Here is a 26,599-nt window from a genome sequence, read left to right as displayed (position 1 = left end):
GAAGGCAGACGCTTAACAACAGAGCTACCCAGGTGCCCCAGGAACTCCATTTTTTTTGCTCATTATGTTGGCCATGAGTTAAAAAGGATTCTACACAGTAGAATCTTAAGGACTAAACCAATCAGAACGACAATAAAGCAGACTTACATTTCAGCAACTGATGGTAGAGCAAGGGTTAAAAAAATAATTTAGTCACAGTTAAAGATGAACAGTGACTTTCATATGATCATGAAATCAACTAACATCATTATTATTATAGTTATTATTTAGTCCCATAAGCTTTTGGGTATAGAGTTTATTGAAAATAAAAATTCCCTCCAGTTCAAAGCATTTTTATAAAGATTTCCCCTTACTTGTGGTAGCTTTATTAGATGAAATAGCCTTTTCTAGTTGGAAAACAGCATTCCTCTCATCTTCACTGCTAATAGGAACATGGTCTGGTTTCCTTGCAGTTTCATCTGTTTGAACAACCTTTAAATACATGGACATATATTCCTTAATGTTATCATATCCTGTACCTAAGTTTGATTACCATATACGTTTTACCAAATAAGTCACACAGAGAAGATACTCCCTCTATCTAGTTTAATCACATTATTTTTTATATATGTTTTTAAATCACTGAAATATACCAAAAATCCAGGAAAATGAAGTTATTGAAAGATAGGAAAACGATGGCTTTGATATCACTAAATCAGGGTATGGAGCCTAATACAGGGCTTGAACTCACAATCGTGAGATCAAGACCTGAGCCCAGATTAAGAGTCAGATACTTGTGACTCATGAGTCACCAGGTGTCCCTAGTTTAATCACATTATTAATCATTATGGTCCAATGTATTTTACACCTTCCATTGTTAAGTAATATGTTATTTATGTATTTGTTTTATTATCTATCTCCTCACACTGATATGTAAACTCTTAGAACAGGGATCTTTATCTTTTTTTTTTTTTTTAAAGATTTTTATTTATTCAACAGAGAGAGACAGCCAGCCAGAGAAGGAACACAAGCAGGGGGAGTGGGAGAGGAAGAAGAAGGCTCCCAGCGGAACAGCCTGACGTGGGGCTCGATCCCAGAACGCTGGGATCACGCCCTGAACCGAAGGCAGACGCTTAACGACTGCGCCACCCAGGCGCCCCATGGGATCTTTATCTTGTTCACTGAGAGAACTTCAATATATTTAAAACAAATTTGCTTGTGTTAAAATATTCACTGAATAGTTTATAAGAACTGTGTTCATATAGATCTCTTTTAAAATTCCACAGCAGAATGAAGTTAGTATTACTCAATAGTCTGCAATTCTGACAAATCTACCTCAAACCAAACTGCATAGCTCTAACTAGTGCAGAGCTGTTTTCTGTCTCCAAAGAAATCCATAAAATACATAATGGGGCATCCTTTAAATATTTATTGATTGCTGACAAGAAGCTGTTTCCTAACGAATATGTCTTCCTTCATATAGATGCATGCTTAGAGCAGAACATCTAAATAATTTATCTTTAAGAAATTACTCATTAGACATTCCGCAAGGGCAGTAAAGTTAATATTTTCAAACCAAAAAAATATCTATATCATCACAAATTAAAAATACTATTTCTTTGTATAGTACACATTCAACTTGTGTTTTTACAGATTAAGTGTTCTTATAAGTATTTAAGAAATAGTAAAGAGTCAAGGAAGCAGAAACTTTTATTTGCCAGAATGTCTAGTTGGTATTTTTGGCATCTGTTAACTGTAAGTGCTATAGACTCTGAAGTTTCAGTGTGAGTTGCTTCAGGGAGTTGTGAAAAGCTCAAAATTCATGTTAAAACTAAAACTGCAGCTAAATTGCTCAGGATAATTTATTACCCCAAAACTTTGATAGAGAAAGAAGCAATTCACACCTTAAAACATTGAAGAGCAATAAAGAGTAGTAAGGATATTCATACATGTTTCTTTGGCCTCTGTCTAGCAGTTCTGTTTACTAGGAACATGTGCTGGGAACCTTCTCTTTAAAAAATTTGAATAGAGTTGATACACAATGTTACATTACTTTCAGGTGTACAACACAGTGATTCAATTTCTCCGTAAGTCATGCTGTGCTCACTGCAAGTGTAACTACCATCTATCACCAAACAATGCTATTACAGTATCATTGACTATATTCCCTTATGCTGTGCCTTTTATTTCCTTGACCTACTCATTCCATAACTGGAAACTCCTTTATATAGGAATTCTGTTTACCTTTCTGTTCTTTTACTCTTGATAAGCTACAAGTCATGAACATTTCATTCAGCACACCCATTTACTTGTACAATATCAAACAGTTACAAATTTTCCTTTTTCCTGAAAGTGCAGAGTGGAAGACTGCACATACCACTTCCTGCTTGAATTTTATAGGGAGGCAATCACTATTCCATATTTTTCAATACAGCTAGAGGGTAAGGGGAACAAAAGACTGTTTTGTAGATGATTTTTAGAGTGTATAAAAAGGCATATAATGAGCATGTGAAAAATAAAAATACTTAGTATTTTCAAACTTTCCTATTTACCCTACCTAAATTTCATGTTCCATCTTTATTAATACTCCTTATCTCTTTTTCCTTCCAACATATTTGCCCAGCAAAATCCCAACCCTAGTTATATCCAATTTTCCAGCTATTTTCCAGCAGCACCCCGGCATTTTAAATGTCTTTTTTCCCCAGACACATTTAGTATAAATACATTAAGTGGATTAACAGTAAGTGGACTCTCAGTGCTGTCTCAAAATTCTACCTCATCTTCTAGTAAGTAACTTTCCCATTCCTCTGAGCAATTATTTCACACCTTTTTTCCTCTGTTCAAACTTCCTTTAACTTCTCCTCCTCCTCATCTGGAGCGATTAAGCATGCTTCTTATTTCGACTAAGAAAATAACAAGCTTTTTTCTCTTACACTCCAATTCTAATCCCTTTCAAATCCTGTCAGGACTATTACAACATATACAAGAATCCAATCCCTTATCACAAATTACCTGTTACCTACTACTTCATTCAAAACACCATCATCGTTTATCTATAACCTCCTAAGAGCTTTTCATGATTCCTCTCTCATGTCCCGTATAATCATTCTTAACACAACAGCCAGAGTCATCCTTTTAAATATAAGCCAGACTGTGTCCTCTGCTTAAAATCATTCACTGGATTATCTCATAATAAAACATTAAGTACTTATCATAAACCCAAATATCTCTCCTATCTGTCTACCACTCTTCTTGCATATTCTCCTTCAGAAAAATCCTGGCCTTCAATGTCTTTCAAGGCCTTTCTCTGAACTTGTTATTGTTTGTGTTTAACCATATAATAGCATGGTTCACTCTATCACTTCCTTCAGCCTTCTGCTCAATTGGTACTATATCAGAGAGGCTTTCCCCTTTAGCCCACATAAAAATTACAACAGCTCCATCACCTTTTATTTCTTTTCCTTGTTTTATTTCTAGTTCTTAGCACTATGCCCATATTGCGGTATTATATAACAGCATTTTTTTTAATAGTCCACCTCTGGCCCAATAGAATATAACTTCCATAAGAACAAGACTTTTGTTGAGTTCACTGTGGGATTCTCCCGGTTTAGAATGGGACTTGATAAAAATAAAAGTTCAATAACTACTTGCTGAGTGAATAAATTTCTAAACATACCTTGTTAGAAGGTTTGAATTCTTGAATCTTTACTTCAGAAAGAATATTCAAGAGGGCATCTGCTGATAAGTCCTGTTTTTTTAAAGAGTAATTTTATGAACAAACATCTTTTAAATTCTGAATTCTAAAGCTAAAAAATCCTAAAGAGGTCCTTTATCATACTAAACTATTTGAATCATTTATCATCGGACCATTTAGACCACACCGACTTGTGACATTTACCCTTATTCTATAAAATGCCATTCAAAAAGGGTGGGAGGCAGGGATGGTGTGTACGAAAAATTACTTATTAGTCAACAAACTTGAAATCTTAGTTCTTTCCATAAATTTTTAAAAAGGTAGTTTTAGGGCTAGTTGTATCAGACTGAGTGCTCTGTGATTAGGGACTATCTTGTCATTGTTTTATAAAGTTCCCTGCACAAAGTTATACTCAATAAATACTGACTCCATAAATAAAATACATAAGTAAATGGAATTCATATCTTTGGAAGCAGGAAAATATTTAAATGGTTCAAGATGAACTTAGATGAATTCAAGGCTATCAGATCTATATTCATTATTAAGAAGCTGCTTAGGATAAACCGAGACATACTGTTTTTGAGGTCACCTATATTCTTATCACAAAATTGCCACTCTTTTTACAAAGAATACCAGACTGAATGGCAGTATTTTAACCAGTCATTTATGGTATATTTTATCATTAACTCCAAAAAGGATTAATTTACAGTAGGCATTTTTATCTGGGTCCAAAAGAGCCAGTGTTAATTATGACTCTGGTTCCTATTTCCCCATTCAGCCTACCTAAAAGTATAGCAATTTATTTGGCTCTATTTCGTATCTGTGAAGAAAAAAAATCACGAATGCAGATCTGCCTCTCAATTAAACTGTATGAGACCCTTTATATGTTAGTCGATAAAGATGATGTCTGAGGGAATAGGTAGGATAAGGGTTAAGAAATGTCAATATGGGAAAGCATTTTAAATTTCCTGAAATTTGAAGATATAAGTTGTTATCACAAAATAAATCAAATGTTAACAAAGAGAATCTCTAAGGAATATTTAAAAATTGCTATGAAATCGTTCACTTTGGGTTTTCAGAATAATTATGATAATTGAACTAAAAGGTTAAAAATGTTTTAAAAATAAAAACAAGCCTTACAAACACTTGTTTCATTCCTTTAGAAAGAAAAAATCTGACTTTTCTCTACTTAGTAATGCTGCTACAAGATTTTAGCTTCTGCTATGTTAGAGTGGACAATACAACAAAACAAAGTTTACATCAAAGAACGATTCTTGTAACATAACATATTTTGATCATGCAATTAGCTGGTAGGTCACCGAATTTTTTCCTGGTTTTGTATCACTTCCTAGAGCTTGAAGGTTATCTTACCTCTTCTGTAAATGGAATGCAATAGACTGCAGCATATAGTTTTGCAGCATTTAGAAGAAAACTGAAGTGCCTTTTGAAATTAAAAAATAAGGCAAAGTGTCAATGCACAGTTTCAAAGATGTTTAATTCAGTTTCAAAGATGTTTAATTCATCAAAAACTATAGCCTTTGAAATGTTTAGAAAAATTATCACAAAACTTTGTTATAGGAATATTTAAAAGTTAGGCAATGAAGTTCTGGTTTAGACCAAAGAAATTACAGAAGCTATAAGAAACATTAGATGTTTATCCTTCTTAGTACAAATATTTAGGAAATGATCATGACTACTTTGGGGAGAGGAGTGGTGAAAGTAGAAAAATTAAACTAGTGAAAGAAGATTCGTTTTAATTCATAAAAAAATTAGAAATTTGGTTTTAAAGAACATATGGTAGGTTCAAATTAAGCAAATGAAGTTTGTTTAAGAACACAAATAAGGTAAGTTTTATAAGAGAAGCAGTCAGGATAAGGTGACTGGAAGCCTAACATAAGCATCACATGAGAAAACTAAATGGGAGCTATTTGTTGAAAGGAAGGTTAACAAACTAAGTGTTTAATTGGAATACATACATATAAGTATAGGGGTGTGTGTGTGTGTGCATAAATGTCTATATAAACATTAAATACTTTGAAAATTAATTTGAGATAATTTAGGGAGATATTCAGTAGTAATCACCCCCCCTCCCCCAAACTAAAGTTTCTTAAATACTGGCTTCATTTAATAGGAAAACATTTGTTGTCGTTTTATGGTTTTTGCTTATGGATAAATTCAAAGAGGTTAACACTTGGTTTCACTTCAGATAAAAATAATGAAGTTATTTTACCATTTGAACAAATAGATTCATGTATGTGTGGGGAGAAGGACTGTGGCTGGCTTTGTTGGCCAGACCTAATACGCTAACTCTTAGGATAACAGGGATGCAAATACATTTCCAGAGCCTGAGGTTTTCACCCTGCAATGTAACCGATAGTTAAGAAATTTACAATAGAGGTGGCATATAAAACTGCATAAAAATACTTACAAAGGTTCATTTAAATCAAATTTTAATGGAGAAGGCGGCCTCTTTGGTGATTGCCAAAACAAACCTAACAAAAGATACAGATATTATTTTCATTATAGGGACCTAGTAATAAATTATATTAAATGTTCTTCTCAACACTTGGTCACACTTACTGCCATCTTTTAATCGTGTGTCTAGAGGAAAACAGTGAAGAAGTTGAAGAGCCTAAAGAAAAAAATCAATTAAAAAAATCACTACTTAATATTATATGAGATTAAAAAAAATCAAAATGCATAAAAAGATACATAGTGAAGCCTCCAGCTACCCCTGTACTCTATGCATTCTCCTGTCATTGCCCTCCCCATGTGGAATAACCTCTATTATTTTTTATCAACACTTATAGTTTTTTCCTTTTTTTGCATCTACAGCAAACATGAATATACATTATCAGTTTTTACACAGTGGCATATTTTACATATCATTCTGCTTCTTTCAAAGAACTAATTTAAAATAAAAACAAAACCAGTAAAAATATACAGTATTTCATATTTTGAAATGATAAATGATAAATGATGTTTGAGATTTGCTTCAAAACCATCTGGAGAGGGTGTATTAGGGAGGGTATATAAATGAAACAAGATTATCTACAAGTTGATAAATGTTAAACCTGGGTGACAGATTTGTGAAAATTAGGTGGGGGTTCATGATACTATTTTTTCTACTTTCTATGGTTGAATTTTTCCATAATAAAAAAGCTTTAAAAAAAAGTACAAAAGGTAAGGATTAAAAAGAGTTCTTAGATTTTGAAACAAGGGGTCATTGATAATTATGGTAAAAATAATTTGAATAGGAGTGGGGAAAGAAGACACATTTATTGGATGAGGAAGCAGCAATAGTAAGTATAAGGCCACTTTTCTAAGCAGCAGAGCCAAGAAAGAAGTGAAAAGCAAGGATAAGTGTAATCAAAATACTTTTTAAAAAAGATGACTTTATATTCTGATAGGTAAGAACCTAAAGAGAGGGAGAGACTCTAGAGTGCAGGACACATCCTAGCAACTGTAAGTAATGGGAGATAGAATAACAGCTAATATGTAGTGAGTACTCATGGGCTAGGTTCTGATCAAAATGCTTTGCATGTACTCACTTATTTGATCCTCACACTACCCTATGAATTACGCACCACTTTATTATCCCCATTTTACAAATGAGGAAAGAGACGTAAAACAGACATAAGATGTGATTTTTGGGTATTGGTGGGCAAGGCAAAATTCAACAAAATTTCTTATTGAACATATCTATTTTGTCAGCTTCTTGCTTTATTCTGAACAACAAACTTCTTTTAGACTACTGGTGAAATGTATTCCTTATACTCCAAAGGGAACCCCTATCTGAAACCGAATTTTGCATATAGAAAGACAAGGATCAAGTAAATGTATGACTGACAAACCAATGGGTGGGGTTTAAGTGCATTTTTTTTTTTTTAAGATTTTATTTATTTGACAGAGAGAGACAGCCAGCGAGAGAGGGAACACAAGCAGGGGGAGTGGGAGAGGAAGAAGCAGGCTCCTAGCGGAGAAGCCTGATGTGGGGCTCGATCCCACAACGCCGGGATCACGCTCTGAGACGAAGGCAGACGCTCAACGAATGTGCCACCCAGGCGCCCCTAAGTGCATTCTTTTAACATTCAAAGACAAATAGCTGTGCGCTCTCCACTTGTTTTCACTTAACTTACCACTTACTTCTGAAAAGATTTCCAACAGAGCAGATGTTTGGTCTAGTGAAATTAATTTGGTAGCAATTAAATGCGCCAAGCTCATATCTCTTCTTAATGTTTTATAATGCATACTTACCTTATGGTTAAAATATTTTTCAAACTTTAATCTTGCTAATTCTACACACTGGGACCAATTTCTAGGTCTTCTGCTAAGTAACTTAATAACTTGAAAACAGCCTTCTAAACTGTGTCCAGTTTGTATCTTCTAGAATGAGAGGAAAAAAAAAAAACAAACCAAAATAAATACATTTCCAATTAAACACACAACACCCACCTACCCACCCATATCATTCCCAGGAAGTATTAGCCAAAGTCTGAAGTGCCAGCTCATGTGAACTATGATTTTAATTTTTTCACCATGAGCTCCTTATCCCTGTCTTTTTCTTCTCCCCCTTTCTTTCTTTTTTTTAGAGGGAGAATGGGAAAAGAGAGCACATGAAATTTTAACTGTAGTTTCTTTTCTTTTTTGGAGGTCATTCCAACAAAATTTACTGAGCAACAACTGTGTGCCCAACACTGGGAATATGGTGGTGACCCAGATGGCCATATCACATCCATAATCTTAAAACTAACACTGGAATAAGTACTCTGAAATAAGTGTGATGCTCAGAGACATTCTAATAGAAAATCTTGCTTTCTACACCAAGAAATCAGAAAAGCTCCCAAGAAAGAAACATTTAGGGCTAGTAGGTAGAAGATGGGAGGAAGAGTGTGGAGGCAGAGGGAACGGTGTGTAGTTTCTCATCGGACAAGTTGTCCTTATGTCTTGTTGGCTATAAGTTGTTAGTACTACATATGTACTTAATATAAGAAGTGCTCATGAATAATAATTTCTACTAAAAAGTTAGCCTGTTTAGTATAGGAATAAAGAAAAGCATGAAAACATCTTTAAAGTTGTCCTCATCATGAGAGTTTTAAGTCTCAGAGATTACTTTCCACTCATGAAATTTTCACTAGAACTCACCTCAGTTTCTTTCCAAAGAGTTTAGCAAGCTATTTATTATTTTATTATTATGACATCTTTGTTAGGTTGAACCGTATGAATTTCTGTTCTGTAGGTCAACCATGATCAAATATTGGAAATTCTACATAGTTCATACAAACTGAAAAAAGGGGTCATTTGTGACTTGCTAATTTCAAGATTCCTCATACACTTATGTATAATAATGATGCTATAATCTTATAACCTAATCTTTCTTTAAGGAGGTAAAATAAACTATTTATAAGCAATTTGCAAATAAGATTACACTGAGAGAGTGTTGAGATTATATTAAAATGTATTGATTTTTACCTGTAAGACTTCTTCTGCAGATGGATAGGTTTGCCAAAATTTGTTAAACAATGAAGGCTTGTGGGAAAAGGAGCTTTCAAACTATAAAGGAGAAAAAGAAAAATGGTTACAAATAGAAGTCTGTTTGAAAACTGGAAATATCTTGTCTACTTCAAAAAAAAACTTCTTGAAATAAAGATCTTTATTACCTTATCTCTTGCCCACTGTATAGTATGTTCAATAGCAGCTGGAAAGGATTTTAGAGTACAAAATGGTATTTCCTCTTCTGGGGGATCCCGCTAATTTATAAAATATGACAACAGATAGTTAAGAAGAGCAATGGCAATTTTTCATTGATTGAATATGAGTTTTAAGACCATTAAAAAATAAAATGGAATAATATGAATCCAACACTTTTATATCTTCTTTCTCCTAGGCAAATAAGAGGAAAAATGGATTCTTTTGACACTTAACCCATTTGTTAACAGCAATGTAACAAAAACCATGAATTTTATATAACTTATTATTTGTGCACTTATTTGATACCAATGGTACTTATAGCAGGCTCCCATATGTAATTAAATTTTTTCTCCAAGAATCAAGGTGAATTGAAAACTTTACAACATTCCCTACGTTGAAAAGTAATTCAAGAATCCCCAAAGCAGTGCACAGCATACCATGAGTTTCTTTCTCCATGGAGAAAAAGTTTAGAAGCAGGGATCATATGTCCTTGATGCTTAGTATAGTTTCTTACAGAAAGTGTATATTAAATAAACAACAAATAAAAAAGAATGAAATTTTGCCATTGCAATGACATGGATAGAGCTAGAGAGTATGCTAAGTGAAATAAATCATTCAGAGAAAGATAAATACCATATGATTTCACTCATATGTGAAATTTAAGAAATGAAACAAAGGGGAAAAAAAAAGATAGACAAACCAAGAAACAGACTCTTAACTATAGAGAACAAACTGATGGCTACCAGAGGGGATGGGGATGGGAGGATGGGTGAAATAGGTGATGGGGATTAAGCAGAGCACTTGGATGAGCACAGGGTGTTGTATGGAAATGTTGTACACCTGAAACTAATATTACACTGTACGTTAACTGGAATTTTAAAAAAACTTAAAAAAACAAATAAAATTTAAAAAATTAAATTAAAAAATTAAAAAAATAAAAAGAACTTTCAAAAAAGAAAGAAAAAAGAAACAGCAAGTGTCTATGTTGTCTCATGTAAAAAAATACCATTAAAAAGACCCATTTTCTATTACAGGGTACATTTGGCTTAGGCTTATTGGTTTAACTAATCTTAAATGACTTACTTTATCTTTTTTTTACTTAGAGATTTATATTTCAGTTTGTTCATATGAAATACCATAAAATATTTTTAAACCAAAGCGGGAAGCCAGAGGAGAATTCTATTTTTCCTGAGTATAAAGTCAGAGGATATAGGAAAAGACTTGGGAATAATGTGGTAGAATGACAGAATCAAGCATTCTTTATTCTGAAAATCTTGCAATATGCCCTCAGCATATCATGATTTTCTCTAATTTCCTTCAAATTAAACTTATAAAATTTGTCTACTATAATGTTTTTACTAAACTTCTGACTTCATGAGAATAAATGGGAAAACAAATTTTATAAATATTTAAAAATTTTACTAAAGCAAACATAACTATTAAAGTGATAATTACACTTGTAAAAAAATTTCTTTTTTCCATTTTACAATTTGGGTTGGTCTTTTTTAAAATTCTAAAGCCAACAATTATTTCCTACACCAGTATTTTTCAAATTTGGCAGTATATCAAAATCACTTGTAGAGATTAAAAAAAATTACATCTATATGCCTTATATTTATAGATAGATGGCTTGGTTCCTCCCATGGATCAACTGAGTGAGGTCTTCAGTAAGATTTTGGGTGGGTCAGTTCAAAGGTTGTTAGAAAACCAATTAAGCACCTCTAAGAAATAAACAGTGAACATAAGAATAAGACTGCAAAAAAGGCCTGAAACAAAATTTTGATGATTTAAAAAAATAAGTTCAACTCTCTTTAAAAAAATGCATATGCACATGTGTATGGAAATTACTGACAGATTGATTAACAGACAGATTAGGAAAGCTAAATCAAATGTGCCAATAATGAAGAGAAAAAAATGAGATATAAAAATTATGAGATATAAAGAAGAGAGACATATATTTCAAAATGTCAGTTCACTTACATGACTATTATAGGATTCAGTTAAATGAGGTACAATAACTTCAGTGTGTCCCTTAGTGCCCATTGTTCCAGAATCTAAGAGGGGTCGTAGATTTGCTAAGCAACGGCTATTTGAAAAGATAAGAGGTAACAAACATTTAAGTGAGCAATAACAATGTAAGCAGAGGACCTCTTACCACCTTCTGTTAATCATTTCACACACTGATCACTTCTTGAAGGTAATATCAAGACATAGATATGTTACCACCAAATAATGCATTTATCATTTCTGTCCCCCTCCTTCCACAAATTTTGTTACTCAACCTAGTGATTTTTGTCTGTTCTGTCTTCTTCTATTACTACTGCTAGATTTTGGGCTTCAACTTTCTTTTACTCTAGGCTAACTCTTAACTTAGGTAGTGCCCTTTCTTGTCTTGCTTTCTACTTCTTCTTTGGTTATTTGCTGACTACAAGTTCTGTCCTACTGTATCTTCTCAATGTTCTCTTTATCTCAAACAATATTAACTTCTTTCTTAATACTTATAATACCTATATTCTACATACTTTAATTTCTTAAAGTTTTTATTCTTCCTTTCTCTGCCTAAGATAACAAACTTTCAACTACACTCTCCACTGGCAAATTTTTCTATTCATAAATCTCCTCTAGAACTCTAACATTAAAAAAGTCATACAAAGATGTTAAGAAAAATTATGTAAGATGTACACGTTATAGTCACTTATTCATCTACTTATTTAACAACTATTTACTGAATGACATATGTTGGGCACTGAGGATACAGTGATAGGAAACTAAATGGTCCCTGAATAAATGATTTAGTGAGGAAACAAATATTAATTAAATAAGTGTATCAATAAAAATAAGCACTGTAATGGAAAAAAAAAGAGTGCTTGAAAGATTACCATAGAAGGATCTACAGAATTTAGTGGTTAAAGAAAGTCTGCTTGAATAAAGACATTTAGGATGAAACTGAAAGTTCCGAAGAAAAAGAAAAAAAAAAACCAAAACGAAACCAGGTAGATTTGGGGTCAGGATTTTTAGAACAAGATAAGCATAATTTCCTGAGTCTGAAGGACAGTATGTACAAGTTTCTAAGGTGAAAAAGTGTTGTATGCCTTATAAGAACTGAAAGAAGGAATGTGTAGCTGGAATGAGGTGAGCCAGCAAAGACAGGTAAATTTTAAGCTAGAGTGGTAGACAGATGGCAGACACTCTATGAAAAACATTCAGGCCATGTAAAGATTTTTAGTTTTATCCTAGGTACAATGGGAAATCATAAGAAGGATTTGGGCTTGAGAACTACAACAGAAACACAAAGAATGATCAGAAAATTGGGTAACTTTTCAATAAATAGGTGTGGAAAAAAGTGAAAACAAACAAAAAATTTTTATGAACCTGAATTTCAAGAACATACCTGTCTACATATCTCCTGGCTTCCACATTATCTAATGCTGTAATAATTATGTCTTGTTTAGTATAGAACTCATCATTGTAAATAGCCTCAGTGGCCGGACATACTTTGTTCAAGTGTGCATCTATCTTTAATTGAGGATTTATTTTCAGGGTTGCATCAGCAGCAGTATAGCTTTTAGGTTTCTAAACAAATAACAAATAAAAACAGAAGAAATAAATGTTAAATAGAAAAGCTAGACCACGATTGAACTTACACATTTTTTATATGACAGTAAAGTAATGAGACCAACTTTCATTGTTAGTTTGTGGAAATTAAATTCATTGTAGTCACATTACATTTAATAATCCACAGTAGTCTGAATAATTAACACATTATTAATTGAAATCTAAACAACCTCTATTTTAGCCATGTGCTTTAGAGTTCTTAAAATATCAGTTATTAAAAGTACGTTTTTCCTAGTATTAAGGTTTGAACTTGCTAAGTGCCTAGAAAAAAATAACACATTCAGTAAAATATTAGCAATCCTAACTCTGCCGAAAATGAGCTCTCAGAGGTATGGGAAGTTAACACTTTGGTACTGAAATCTTACAAATATATTACTAGTTCTGGATGGAAATATTTTAAAAACTATTATATATGTTTCAGTTTTATAAGAGTCCCCCCTAACACGTTTTTACTTCTCAGTGCTGTTAAGTACACAAATTGTAAATTTGTCAGAACTCAGAATAAAAATAAACAGGACTTAAAAGTTCTTCTACAAGTAAAATGCACACAGTGAATGAATTGTGTGACATACATTTTGGTTCCCAATAGATGCTGTTAATTTTTTTGTATTTGGATAAGTGAGGCAATTATGCCACCTGCTTTAGTAGTTTTTTCTGTTGATGACATTCCTTAAGATTATCAATGGGTTGTTGGACGATAAATTGCAAAAACATTTTTAAAGTAAAAGCAAATATGTTTCACTGACTAAAATGCTTCTTTTCTTAAATATTTTGACCTCTATAAAAGAAGACCGAAAACCAGCATTATTTTACAATAAAGAGGATGTTAAATAGTCAAGACCAAAAAGCAAAAAATTCTTAAGTGCTAAACTTCACCTATTTTGTAATAAAGACTCCAAAAAGACAGTGCCAAATGTGTGATCTATTAAAACTTTAAATTAGGAAATCTGACTTCTGCATCCTTAATTTCTAGGATTAAATATGTACATACGCCTTGATTATAAAATGAAAAAATACTTCCAATGATTCACAACTTAGATTTTCTATCCAAAATCAATGCAAAAACCAATTTTTATATTAAAAAATAATTTTATATTTGTCCCAAATGTCATTCCCAATATTTGATAATTTGAGAGAGTCTAATAATATAAAAACACATTAAGCTTGTTCAAACACTATTTTCTATTTAAAAAAGTAAACTCTCTTTTTTGTATAACACAACAGATGACTTAAATTTGAAACAAAGTAGGAACAAACCTGTATGTGGTGAGGACGAAATAGGAACTGTCTATTCAAGTTGGATTTTTCTATCAAGTCAGGATCTGTAACTGTAACCTGATGTCAAGAATAGAAAAAAGCTGAAATTATGTAAGAAAAAAAAATCTATTTTGCTTTTCTAAGAAAGACTAAAGCAATTCCCAGAAGTTATTCTAAATTATTTTAGCTGGTAGAAGTTATAAGAATACAAATATTCCAATGGTTATCAATACTAATATTTTTACACTATGTTTAACTATAATTAATGTTTAGCATAAGAACATGTCAAACAGAACTGCTGAAACTGATGACAATTCATGTTCAAAACTTTTTTCTAATTGTTCATAACAAAATAAGAGGCTAAAACATCACCACATTTTAGAAACATGTGATGGATTACCCATATAGAGGAGTTAGCTCTTCTTTTTTAACATATTTATTTTCAATGACAACAAATTTGGAAAGAATGTCTGCATGTTTCAATTTGAAAGGAACTCTTGCTAAAACAGAGATCTACAAACTACAGTGTAGGCAGCCTGCCTGTTTTTGTAAATAAATTTTGTTGGAACTCTGTCATGCCATTTGTTTTAAGTACTGTCTATGGCTGTTTTCATGCTGTAATGGCAGAGCTGACTTGTTGTGACAAAGATCCTTGGTTCACAAGCCTAGAATAGCTGCAATCTGGTCCTTTAAGAAAAAGTTTGCAGACATTCTAAGGGATGCAAAATGAAAACAAACAGATCCAAGATAATCTGAAAAGTATTCATAATGCATTTGTCACTTACATTAGTATATGTACAAGATCTGACTAGGAGCAGTGTTTCTCCAGTGTGTCTCAATTGTTAGATATTGACTTATATTCACAAAAAACACTTTCTTTTAGCTGGTATTACCCAAATATATCTGTTTTTGGCGGGGTTTGTTTTCAACATTTCTACATAATTATGTGTTAGAGAATGTCTCTTTTAAACAGAGAAAAAAAAGCACCAAATAGAATGTCTTTTAACAAAAAGTTTAATCAATATATAATTATTGTGATTACTGATGTAAAAGCTTTTTTTTTTCTACCTCCCTCACCCCACTTTTTATTCACTCCCTTTTTTGGGGGGAGGTCTTAGGTTTTCTTGATTCCAATCCCCCTCAATCCTTACTGAATTGGTTTGGAAGTTAAACATCTATTTTTATGTGGTTATACTCAAAATTTTCACAGGCACATGTGACTTAAGCACTAAAATTAATAACAATCTTTATCTTCCTCCTGAATAATTGGATATCTGAACTCTCCCTTCTCCTTTCATATCAATGAACATTTTACTTATTCTTAATCATCTCATTCCCCAAAGTCAATATTTTAAGATTAAAAAACCCCCAATGCTTATTTAAATCTAAGAATGATGACAAATGCCTCTACTTACCCTTGCTTCATGCACTGCTCATGTTATCTAATAGTTCTTTCAATGAGAACCAATAAATGACTATCTTTCATCCTTTCACCTGTCAGTTTTCTTTACTTCTCTTGAAAGATAATGGAGCTGGGTATAGAAATCTAGGTTGATAATAATTTTCTCTTGCACTATAAAGATATGCTTCTCTGTCTTCAGGGGTGCATTTATTGCTGATGAGATATCTATTAGGTAAACTCTCTTTTTATCTTTGCCTTTGATTTGCTGGCTAGTTTACCTTTTCAATTTCAAAACACTGGTCTCTAACTCTGGAAACTTTTGTCATTATCTTGGAATATACTGCTTCTTCATTATCCTTACCCTCTCTGAAAATTCTACTACACTTACATTGGACCACGCAAATGGATCCTCTTTCATTAAAGAAAGATATCCTTCTGGGTTTTTAACTTCTGTTCATCAATTCTCACTTCAGTTATATATGAATTTTAAGTTCACTGACTACACAAAAGTCTTATTTGGTTTTCTGTAAAAATTTTAGTGCTTTCCCCCTCTCGTTTCTATTCCTCTTTTTTTTTTTTTTTTAACCTTTGGTCATTTTAAACTTTATTTTTAAGTTTGTTTCCTCTATTATTTGTAGCACTCCTGTTATCTATAGCTCTTAGCTAATTCTGCTATTTTCATTGGCTGATTATTCTTCCAGGTGGTACTTTTTTTCTGGTGGATTGTCATTTTTTTATTGTGAATTGTCTTGAATGGACATTAATTTCTCTGCATAGTTCTATGTACTCTTGGTGTTAAAGTATCACCATGATGCAGTTTCATATTTGTTTTTGTCAGAGCTCTGGAGATTTCAATGGTCTTATTTGTTATATTCATCTCCCTGCTTTAAGTTTTTATAATTTTGGATTCCACACACCAGTGTGGTACATCCTGTTAGTTAACAGTTTCTCATGTTACTTCCTTTTCTATGTAATGTTTTGGACATATACTCAAGATGGAAATCCTTGTGAATAATCACAGCTTTTAGCTCAGGAATTAATATCTCTCTTGGTTCTTGGAACCTCAGGATTTCTCCTTCCTTCTTCTCAGTTAGCTTGGCTACATTTGTAAACACTATAAGAAAGAATAATTTATATAGCAAGTCTATGTATTTGCAGGATAGAGATCTGTGCACATTAACTTACTATGTTTTGTCACCTGAAATCAGTAGGATTATTTATGAAAGTATCTTTATATGCTGATATGCATTATGAATTTCCAAGGAGTTAAGATATTCAGGGGATTCCCAAACTTAGGTTACCAAGATTTCTTTCTTTCCTTTTTTTTTTTTTTAATTAGAAATACCTTTTAAAACCACCAGAACTAATAGTGGCTTGTGAAACACAATTTAGGAAATGCTAAGCAGGAAAAATATATATGTAAGAATATCTGTCTATAACTGTGATAGTAATGAATACCTTTTCTTAATTTCACTTTTTAAGTGGAATATTAAGACAATGTTAATATAATTATAAAATGTGAACTAGTATATAAACTTTAGTCATTTCATTACTTACTGTTAGTCATCATGATAAATCTATGAAATCACTGCTCTGGAAGCTAGTTTATATATTAAAGGCAAAACAAGTCAGTGAAATATATTTTTATTTAAATATATGACATGGTTTCCCAATTAACTCATATTTATCATCTTAAGAATTTAAACTGTACACTAAAATTTGTATTACTCCCTTTTCTTTTGATAATCACTAATTGTAACTTTATCTGAGAACTCTGCCCTTTTCTAATGTTAGCTTCTCCCATCTTAAAGATTTATTTAATAATTAATAAGGAATCTTAATAGAAATAACAATTCTAATGTGCTTTATAGTTTGCAAACCCCTTTCACATTTGATCTTCATAATTACATGATGAGGTAGGAAGTAGAGATATCAGTTTCATAGTATTAGAGAAAGAAACTGAGGAACAGAGAATTAAAAATAATTTGCCACAAGGACACATAATTTTTGAAAAGTGGTCAGAATATAATCAGAATCTTCCAATTTCTAGCATAATTCTCTCTCATTAAAAAATAGTATTTCAGATCTATGCAGTCAAATATAGTACAAAAATGAGCAACATGGGCCGCCTGGGTGGCTCAGTCGTTAAGCGTCTGCCTTCGGCTCAGGGCATGATCCCGGAGTTCTGGGATCCAGCCCCATGTCAGGCTCTTCTGCTGGGAGCCTGCTTCTTCCTCTCCCACTCCCCCTGCTTGTGTTCCCTCTCTTGCTGACTCTCTCTCTCTATTAAATAAATAAAATCTTAAAAAAAAAATGAGCAACAGAAATATAAACTTTTAACTCTCAAGGATTTATATCTTACCATTCCGTTTTCTTTGCCTGTACCAACACCAAGTAAAGCAAAATTTTTTAACATTTCACAGCCTATGGCTCCACATCCTACCTACAGAGAAGAAAAATGAAATATATCAGATTAAATACAATTAAGACTACTTACGACAGGGAAATCTTAACTTTCTTCAAATGCCAATTTTTAATACATATATATATAATTTTTTAAATAATTCAAACATTTGTGATTCATTTTACTTTAGAATACATAACTAGTTTATTATGCTACTTTAACTGTTTTAAAGAAAAAAATGTATAAATCAAGTAAGGAAAAGAAAATATTTACAATTCAAGAATAATATTTACAATTCCTTTAAACAGAAGACATTTTAATATTCCAACAAAAGCAAACAACTGAGCTAATTATTTCTATGAGATAGGAACAAACACCACAAAACATCAGTGCAACATTTTGATGAAAGATTCCTTGTTTATAGGTAATTTTCAAAATTCATTTGATGAAGCTACCTATTCTAAGAATTTCTATAGCTCAGCAACAGCTGCTGATAGGCAAAACATTATTTTAAAAACTATTACTACAAAATCAGCAGTATTTTCACTGATTATAATTTAAAAAACCCCCATAAATGGCAGGAAAAGGAGTTTTTTGGTACTGGGGAGAGATATCCTGCCAATGCACTACTTAAGATTTAAGAAAGATAGATTCTACCTACATCTTCCTTCATATGTAGGAAAAAAATTAAATGAAAAAAAAAAACAAAACCACCCCACAAACCCAGCCCAAATCCAATTTTTAATGTACTTCTAGAAAATCACTTAATTTTCAAAACTTATCATGCTTATCTTACTCATATTTTAATTTTGAATGTATTAATTCTTTACAGCAGGGTTTGGCAAACATGTTTTGTAAAGGGTGAGATAGTAAATATTTTCTGTTTTGTAGGCCATATGGTCTCTGTCACAACTACTCACCTCTGCTATCATAGCATGAAAGAAGCCACACATGATACATAAATGAATGGGTTTGGCTGTGTTCCAATGAAACTTTATTTCCAAAAACAGGCAGCAGAATGGATCTGGCCTATCTTAAACTTCTACTGAATGTCTACTGTGTCAGGAATTGTAGACACGTAGACTCAAATTTACTTTAATAAATGAATTTGAGGATACACAATAGCAGTTTGTACGATTTATTGTCATCATTATTTATACTTACTAAAAAGATATTCGACTTTTGCAGCTTCTGACACAAAGTGTCTCCAATGCAAGCTCGTAAGGCATCATATCTATCTCCTCTGAGGAAAATAACATGCACCAAAAACCAGAAAGGCATAAAAACATTATGAAAATTAGTTTTACTATTGTTAATACCAATTTAATGTTGTACTTTAAATAGAATACTCTGAGTTTCCTCCAATCTAAAAGAAAAGTATCTTATTTGAAACACAAAACCCCATTAAGAAATCAGTTTTTTCTTTCTCCATTTAATATCCTATATCCAATGACTTAAGTAAAGCTGACTCCAGTTTTATCTAGAAAAGACAATTTTCTAAAGTAGGGATTTTTTTTTTTTTTAAGAGAGAGCACACACACATGAATGGAGGGGGATGGAGAGAGGGAGAAAGAGAATCTTAAGCAGGCTCCACACCCAGAGTGGAACCTGAGGCTGGGCTGGATCTCATGATCCTGAGATCAAGTAAGGGAGGGATTTTTTTTTTTTAAAGATGTATTCATTTATTTAAGAGAGGGAGAGAGAGACAGAGAGGGTATGAGTGGGAGGGGGGATGCGAGAGAGAATCTCAAGCCGACTCCACACTGAATGTGGACCTGATGTGGAGCTTGATCTCACAACCCTAAGGACATGACCTGAGCTGAAGCAAGAGTTGCACACTTAACTGACTGCACCACCCACGCATCCCAGGTAGGGATTTTTAATAAAGGTTCCTAGAGAAGTCTATGGCAGGGCTTTGGAGTTGTTAATGCACTGACATTGAATGCAGAACTTTGGGTTATGTGAATTTTGGGGAGAATGAATCCATAAGCTTTTATCAGATTCTCAGAGATTTGTGACTCAAAAAGATGAAGAATGACTGATATAAATAAAAGTTGCAGATAGTAATTGTTTTCATCTAAATTCAAAATGGTATTTTGGGGTTTTTTTTGTTTTTTTTTTTAATAAAAATTTTTTATTATGTTATGTTAGTCACCATACAGTACATCCTTAGTTTTTGATGTAATGTTCCATGATTCATTATTTGCGTATAACACCCAGTGCACCATACTATATGTGCCCTCCTTAATACCCCATCACCGGCCTATCCCAGTCCCCCCTCCCCCTCCCCTCTAAAGCCCTCAGTTTGTTTCCTAGAGTCCATAGTCTTTCATGGTTCATTCCCCCTTCTGTTTACCCCTCCTTCATTCTTCCCTTCCTTCTCCTACCGATCTTCCTGCTATTTCTTATGTCCCATAAATAAGTGAAACCATATAATTGTCTTTCTCTGCTTGACTTACTTCACTTAGCATAATCTCCTCCAGTCCCGTCCATGTGGCTGCAAATGTTCAGTAATCGTCCTGTCTGATGGCTGAGTAATCTTCCATTGCATATATGGACAACATCTTTTTTTTTTTAAATTTATATTTACTAGTTTATTTCTTTTTTTATAATAATTTTTTATTATATTATGTTAGTCACCATACAGTACATCCCTAGATTTTGATGTGAAGTTCCATGATTCACTACTTGCGTATAACACCCAGCGCACCATGCAATACGTGCCCTCCTTCCTTACCCATCACCGGCCTATCCCATTCCCCCAGCCCCCTCCCCTCTGAAGCCCTCAGTTTGTTTCCCAGAGTCCACAGTCTCTCATGGTTCATTCCCCCTTCTGTTTACCCCCTTTCTTCTTTCCTTTCTTCTGCTACCGATCTAACCTTTTAAGGGACCTCCGCACTGTTTTCCAAAGTGGCTGTACCAGCTTGCATTCCCACCAACAATGTCAGAGGTATCCCCTTTCTCCACATCCTCTCCAACATTTGTTGTTTCCTGCCTTGTCCATTTTTGCCATTCTAACTGGCATAAGGTAGTATCTCAATGTGGTTTTGATTTGATTTCCTTGATGGCTAATGATTTTGAACATTTCTTTATGTATCTGTTAGCCATTTGCATGTCTTCATTGGAAAAGTGTCTTTTCATATCTTCTGCCCATTTTTTGATTTGATTTATTTGTTTCCCGTGTACCGAGTTTGAGAAGTTCTTTGTAGATCTTGGATACTAATCTTTTATCTGTAGTGTCATTTGCAAATATCTTCTCCCATTCCGTGGGCTGCCTCTTAGTTTTTTTGACTGTTTCCTTGGCTGTGCAGAAGGTTTTTATCTTGATGAAGTCCCACAAGTTCATTTTTTCTTTTGTTTCTCTTGCTTTTGGAGATGTGTCATGAAAAAGTTGCTGTGGCCAATGTCAAAGAGGTTGCAGCCTATGTTCTCTAGGATTTTGATGGGTTCCTGTCTCACATTGAGGTCTTTCATCCATTTGGAGTTTATCTTTGTGTATGGTGTGAGAGAGTGGTCAAGTTTCATTCTTTTGCATGTAGCTGTCCAATTTTCCCAGCACCATTTATTGAAGAGACTGCCTTTTTTCCACTGGATTTTTTTTCCTGCCTTGTCAAAGATTAGTTGTCCAAAGAGCCGAGGGTCCATTTCTGGGTTCTCTATTCTGTTCCATTGGTCTATGTGTCTGTCTTTGTGCCAGTACCATGCTATGTTTGTGATCACAGCTTTGTAGTATAGCTTGAAATCTGGCAACGTGATGCCCCCAGCTTTGTTTTTCCTTTTCAACAATTCCTTGGCGATTCGGGGCCTTTTCTGGTTCCATACAAATTTAAGGGCTCTTTGTTCCAATTCTTTGAAAAATGTCATTGGTATTTTGATAGGGATGGCACTGAAATTGTAGATTGCTCTCGGTAGCATAGACATTTTAACTATGTTTATTCTTCTGATCCATGAGCATGGAATATTTTTCCATCTTTCTGTGTCTTCTTCAATGTCTTTCAAGAGTGATTTGTAGTTTCTAGAATATAGATCCTTTATGTCTCTGGTTAAGTTAATTCCGAGATATCATATGATTTTTGGTGCTATTGTAAATGGAATCGATTCCCTAATTTCTCTTTCTTCAGTCTCAGTGTTCGTGTATAGAAATGCAACTGATTTCTGAACATTGATTTTGTATCCCGCCGCATTACTGAATTGCACTATAAGTTCTAGTAGTTTGGGGGTGGAGTCTTTTGGGTTTTCTATATAGAGTATCATGTCATCTGCGAAGAGAGACAGTTTGACTTCTTCTTTGCCAATTTGGATACCTTTTATCCCTTCTTGTTGTCTGACTGCTGTTGCAAGGACTTCTGGGACTGTGTTGAATAATAATGGCGAGAGTGGGGATCCTTGTCATGTTCCTGATCTTAAGGGAAAGGCTTTCAGCATTTCCCCATTGAGAATGATATTCGCTGTAGGCTTTTCATAGATTGTTTTTATGAAATTGAGGAATGTACTCTCTATCCCTCTACTCTGAAGGGTTTTAATCAGGAAAGGATGCTGTATTTTGTCAAATGCTTTTTCTGCATCAATTGAGAGGATCATATGGTTCTTGACTCTTTCCTTGTTGATATTATGTATCACACTGATCGATTTTGCGAATGTTGAACCACCCTTGGGATGAATCCCACTTGGTCATGATGGATAATCCTTTTGACGCACTGTTGGATCCTATTAGCTAGGATCTTGTTGAGAATTTTGGCGTCCATATTCTCAAAATGGTATTCTGAATGCTAACTATTCTCACAGCATACGACTTAAAACTTCATATTCATTATTTATAAAGGAGTTAAGAGATACTGCATTATTGTGACACTTAACCTCTAAGTAGAGAAAAAAATGACTACAGAAATCAAGAAGTTACAAAAGAAATCTAAAATAATTGCATATTCGAGTAAAAACTCTTTTAACCTGGTTGTCTCTTACAAACATTCAACTAAGAAAAAAGCGAGAAAAATTTCAGAATTACCGTGGGAGAAACTGTTCTCGTTCAGGTTTGTCTAGGGATTCAACAATATCTGCTGCTTCGATGTATAACTTTAAAGTAGAAGATAAAAACACAACTTACTATGAATAAACATCAAGTTGCTAAAAAAGTAGTTTGTCTCTTCTCTAGTTATTTAATAATCATTAAGGAAAACAATGATAAAAATGCCAATCCTGAGTAAAACAATACATTAAAAAAATTACTGCTTTTTATACAATATACATCCCTATATTACTTCATTAAAACAATGGTTAAACCTTAAGGAACTGTTAAAAAGATATAATTTGATTCATGTCACTTACCCATCTTAAAAATGATATATTCTAATTTTAACAAACAAAAGGAAATTTCACCTCCAAATCTATTTATAATTACACAAAAACTCTGGAATCCCCATTCAATTTCAGCTACATTTGAATAAGTAATCTGATTACTTTTCAATAAGAAAGTACCTACTTTGTTTTATTTTCCAGCTTGGGTATATTATGTCATTTATAAGTACATATACCACAGAAGAAATGATTTAGGAAGCCACAATTTTAGCATTTAAAAAAATACCAAGTTAAAGTTGATTAAAAAAAGAATTCACACTCATTTTCATTTAAGTAACTTATGTGGCTAAATTTGAACATAACTAAATGGTTGTTTATTTAATTATAACAACATAGAATCCCAATAATATATTTAACTTATAATCCCCATACTGTTAACAGCTGTATCTAAACCAGACATTTACAACTGAACTTGCACTCTGTGTTAAAATAAACCAAGTAATTCAGCAGCAAAATAGCATTATATGGATACTTTTTAAAACATAAAAAAAGATAAATGTTACATTCAAAATGTTAAAATGTTTTCAAAAAGGAAAGGGCCTAAAGAGTATCTTTTGATACCCTCTGCCAATTATTCCTTTTAGTAACAGAAAGAACAATTTTTTATTCCTTTTTGAGATGTTTTTACCCTAGATGTATAGGCCTCAAATTTACACCACTCCCATGCTTCTACCTTTAGTTTAAACCTAGGAAGGGATTCTGAAGATTCCTGATACCCAAAGATTCCATGGAACTGCTTAAAAGTCCTGAGAACCCATGAACGCTAAGGTCATAGTACTAGAAACTAAGTATAAGGGTAGAAAATTCATTCCTTCACTCTCACAAATGAGTGAGGGAAATATATCCTAGAATGCAACTTTGAGTTATATTCCAATAGCCTCAACCAATGATCTTGTCAGTTTCAATTAGAGAATTAAATTTTGGTGGCATATCACATCTAACTCATGCATCAAAAAATATTTTATGGTTACTTGTAATATATTAATATTATAATTCATAACAAACATTTGTTGTATGAGAGGGAAATTCAACCTTAAGTATAAAAAAATATTAAAATACAGAACTAACCCACTGGCACAACGGAGAAAACTTCCCTGTCACGGCTTTCAATACTTCTTGGCTGGCAACACCTCCTACTGCTGCAGCAAGTGGGGGTAAAAAACCTTGAGCAGTCCAAGAGAGCCAATGCACAATGTCAGCATTTACTTCTGGCTGAAACACAATCCATGAAAGACAATAATCTTAACAGTTTTTACAAAGACACTCAAAATTTCAGTGGCTTAGTGTGAGAATTATTAAATTATTGTAGCTTAACTTCTAAAAAAGTTACTCAATTTCCCTATTAAACAGATTTTAAGTCCTAAAAAAGTTCCAATCTCATAATAAAAGATCCAATTGCATGTTAGTTACCATAAGCAGTATTTCTCTGTACCAGTAACTGCCCATTTTTGCTTTTTGAATCTTATGTTACACTAGGGCAAGATTTAAGATTAACTGGAATATCTACCATTTACAGTTTTTGTTAAAGACTAGTTAGTTCTGTGATGTCAGTCAATATATATAAATAACCAGAATTTTAAAAAAAGTGTTTTAATGAAAACTACTGGAAAAACTCGATCCTAAATAAAAGAAAATAAAGACAAAATGACCCATAATAAATGATAAGGAGCTATCAGTTTGTGCTTGAAGTGGTAAATAAAAAGTAAAGGCGTAAAAAATAATGAGGCAATAAACATTATTAGAAAAAAAAATGAAAGTAATTGCTATTTTTCATACTAATTTAAGAACCAATCACCAGGAAGTTCTCATTATCATACTTAAAAACTGAAATGTTATTTCTGGAAAAAAGACTGATATCAGTATTTTTAAGCAAATATTGGAGAATTAGATTCTGAAGCTATTAGCACCATTTTTTTATTTGTGAGAACAATCTCTTCTTGAGCTCTGGCTTTTCTTTCTCTTCCTATTCTTTCAATACCAGTAACCTTAATCTTAACCTTAAGATTCAAATAGGGCTCAACTGATTTGGAAATCCTATGTAAAATAACACTATTTGTGCATTTAGGGGGAAACAGTGAAAGCTTTTATTATCTACTTATTATTCCACCCACTCCATAAAAATGGAATTTTATATTCCATTTCAGTGTTCTAGATTTCATTATTTTTCAACTACTTAGTACTAAACTCAACTCAGATTATGATTTCACTTAAGCTGTGCCATTTCTGAATGCAGAGATACTGGTGGTAGTGATAATATTAAAAATGCAAATTTTTAATATTGAGAATGCGAATAGAAGCAGGTAATTTGAGCACCTACTGTCAGTTTGTATTAAACCCACAAGTAATTTGCAAAATAACCCTAGAAAATATAATTTTATTATACAAATTAGAAAACTGAAACTTCGAAAAAGGAATTCACTTAAGATTTTATAGCTAATCAAATAGAATCTGAACCCCAAAAGTCCAACTTACCATTAGGTTACACTATCTCCTAAGATTCTATTATTTTTAAATTAACAAACAGCCAAATCTGGGGAATATTTGGTTGCCTTAGGATAATGACAACAGCTTAAATCTGAACTTCCCCACACAATCTCTAAAAACAGGTATGTATCCACAAGGAGACAAATAAACCAGTGGCAAAGTTTCAGTATTACTAAGAATCAGAACCTTATGAACTTCAAATTACCTGTAAATAGAAAAGTAAGTACTAAACTCCAACAAAACTACTTCCTGACACGATACCGTTGCAAGGCTGCACAGAGAGCAGGAAATGTGTAACCACGGAAAACAGAATGAAAGGCCTAACAGTGACAAACCATTCTGAGAAAACAGAAAGCCCCACACTAAGTGCAAAAAATACTGAAAACATGAAATCTAGCAGATCTCAGCACTGACTACGGTGAATGAATTTATCTGAGAGAGAATGACGTAAACAGAAAGAGGGCGACAACCTTTGACGCAGAACAAAAAGTAAGAGAGGAAGTTAAGGTTTTGGCAGAAATCAAACAGATCCATCCACAAGACACCAGCACCTACCCTCCAAAAACAAACAAGCTAAACCAGAAACCCAAAAAACCCCAAAAAAGCATTCATCAAAGAAAGCCCAGTATCCTAAGAGAATAGGGATTTTAGAAGTAGTAATCTGAACAGCATCCAAAATCCTTACCTTAAACCAAAAAAAATGCAGAAAAACCAATTT

At 33.1% G+C, this 26,599-nt stretch overlaps 1 protein-coding gene across 1 annotated transcript in view; it reads right to left on the bottom strand.

The window, feature by feature from the left end:
- UBA6 (ubiquitin like modifier activating enzyme 6) overlaps positions 1-26,599 on the bottom strand; it is a 92,074-nt gene that overhangs the window by 16,991 nt on the left and 48,484 nt on the right. The window contains exons 14-28 of the mRNA XM_045771498.2: positions 24,466-24,609; positions 23,048-23,115; positions 19,207-19,285; positions 18,001-18,081; positions 14,237-14,314; positions 12,756-12,937; positions 11,345-11,450; positions 9,334-9,423; positions 9,146-9,226; positions 7,931-8,059; positions 6,254-6,305; positions 6,102-6,165; positions 5,045-5,114; positions 3,656-3,727; positions 354-471 (exon numbers count right to left, since the gene is read on the bottom strand). Coding sequence (XP_045627454.2) covers positions 354-471; positions 3,656-3,727; positions 5,045-5,114; positions 6,102-6,165; positions 6,254-6,305; positions 7,931-8,059; positions 9,146-9,226; positions 9,334-9,423; positions 11,345-11,450; positions 12,756-12,937; positions 14,237-14,314; positions 18,001-18,081; positions 19,207-19,285; positions 23,048-23,115; positions 24,466-24,609 — 1,414 coding nt within the window. The remainder of the gene's footprint in view (positions 1-353; positions 472-3,655; positions 3,728-5,044; positions 5,115-6,101; positions 6,166-6,253; positions 6,306-7,930; positions 8,060-9,145; positions 9,227-9,333; positions 9,424-11,344; positions 11,451-12,755; positions 12,938-14,236; positions 14,315-18,000; positions 18,082-19,206; positions 19,286-23,047; positions 23,116-24,465; positions 24,610-26,599) is intronic.

Source organism: Ursus americanus, chromosome 8 (assembly GCF_024610735.1).
Source record: "Ursus americanus isolate L20-20 chromosome 8, mUrsAme1.1.p, whole genome shotgun sequence".
NCBI classification, from domain to species: Eukaryota; Metazoa; Chordata; class Mammalia; order Carnivora; family Ursidae; genus Ursus; species Ursus americanus.
The sequence above is the reverse complement of the archived record's forward strand: the minus strand, read 5'-3'. Positions and strand labels throughout refer to the sequence as shown.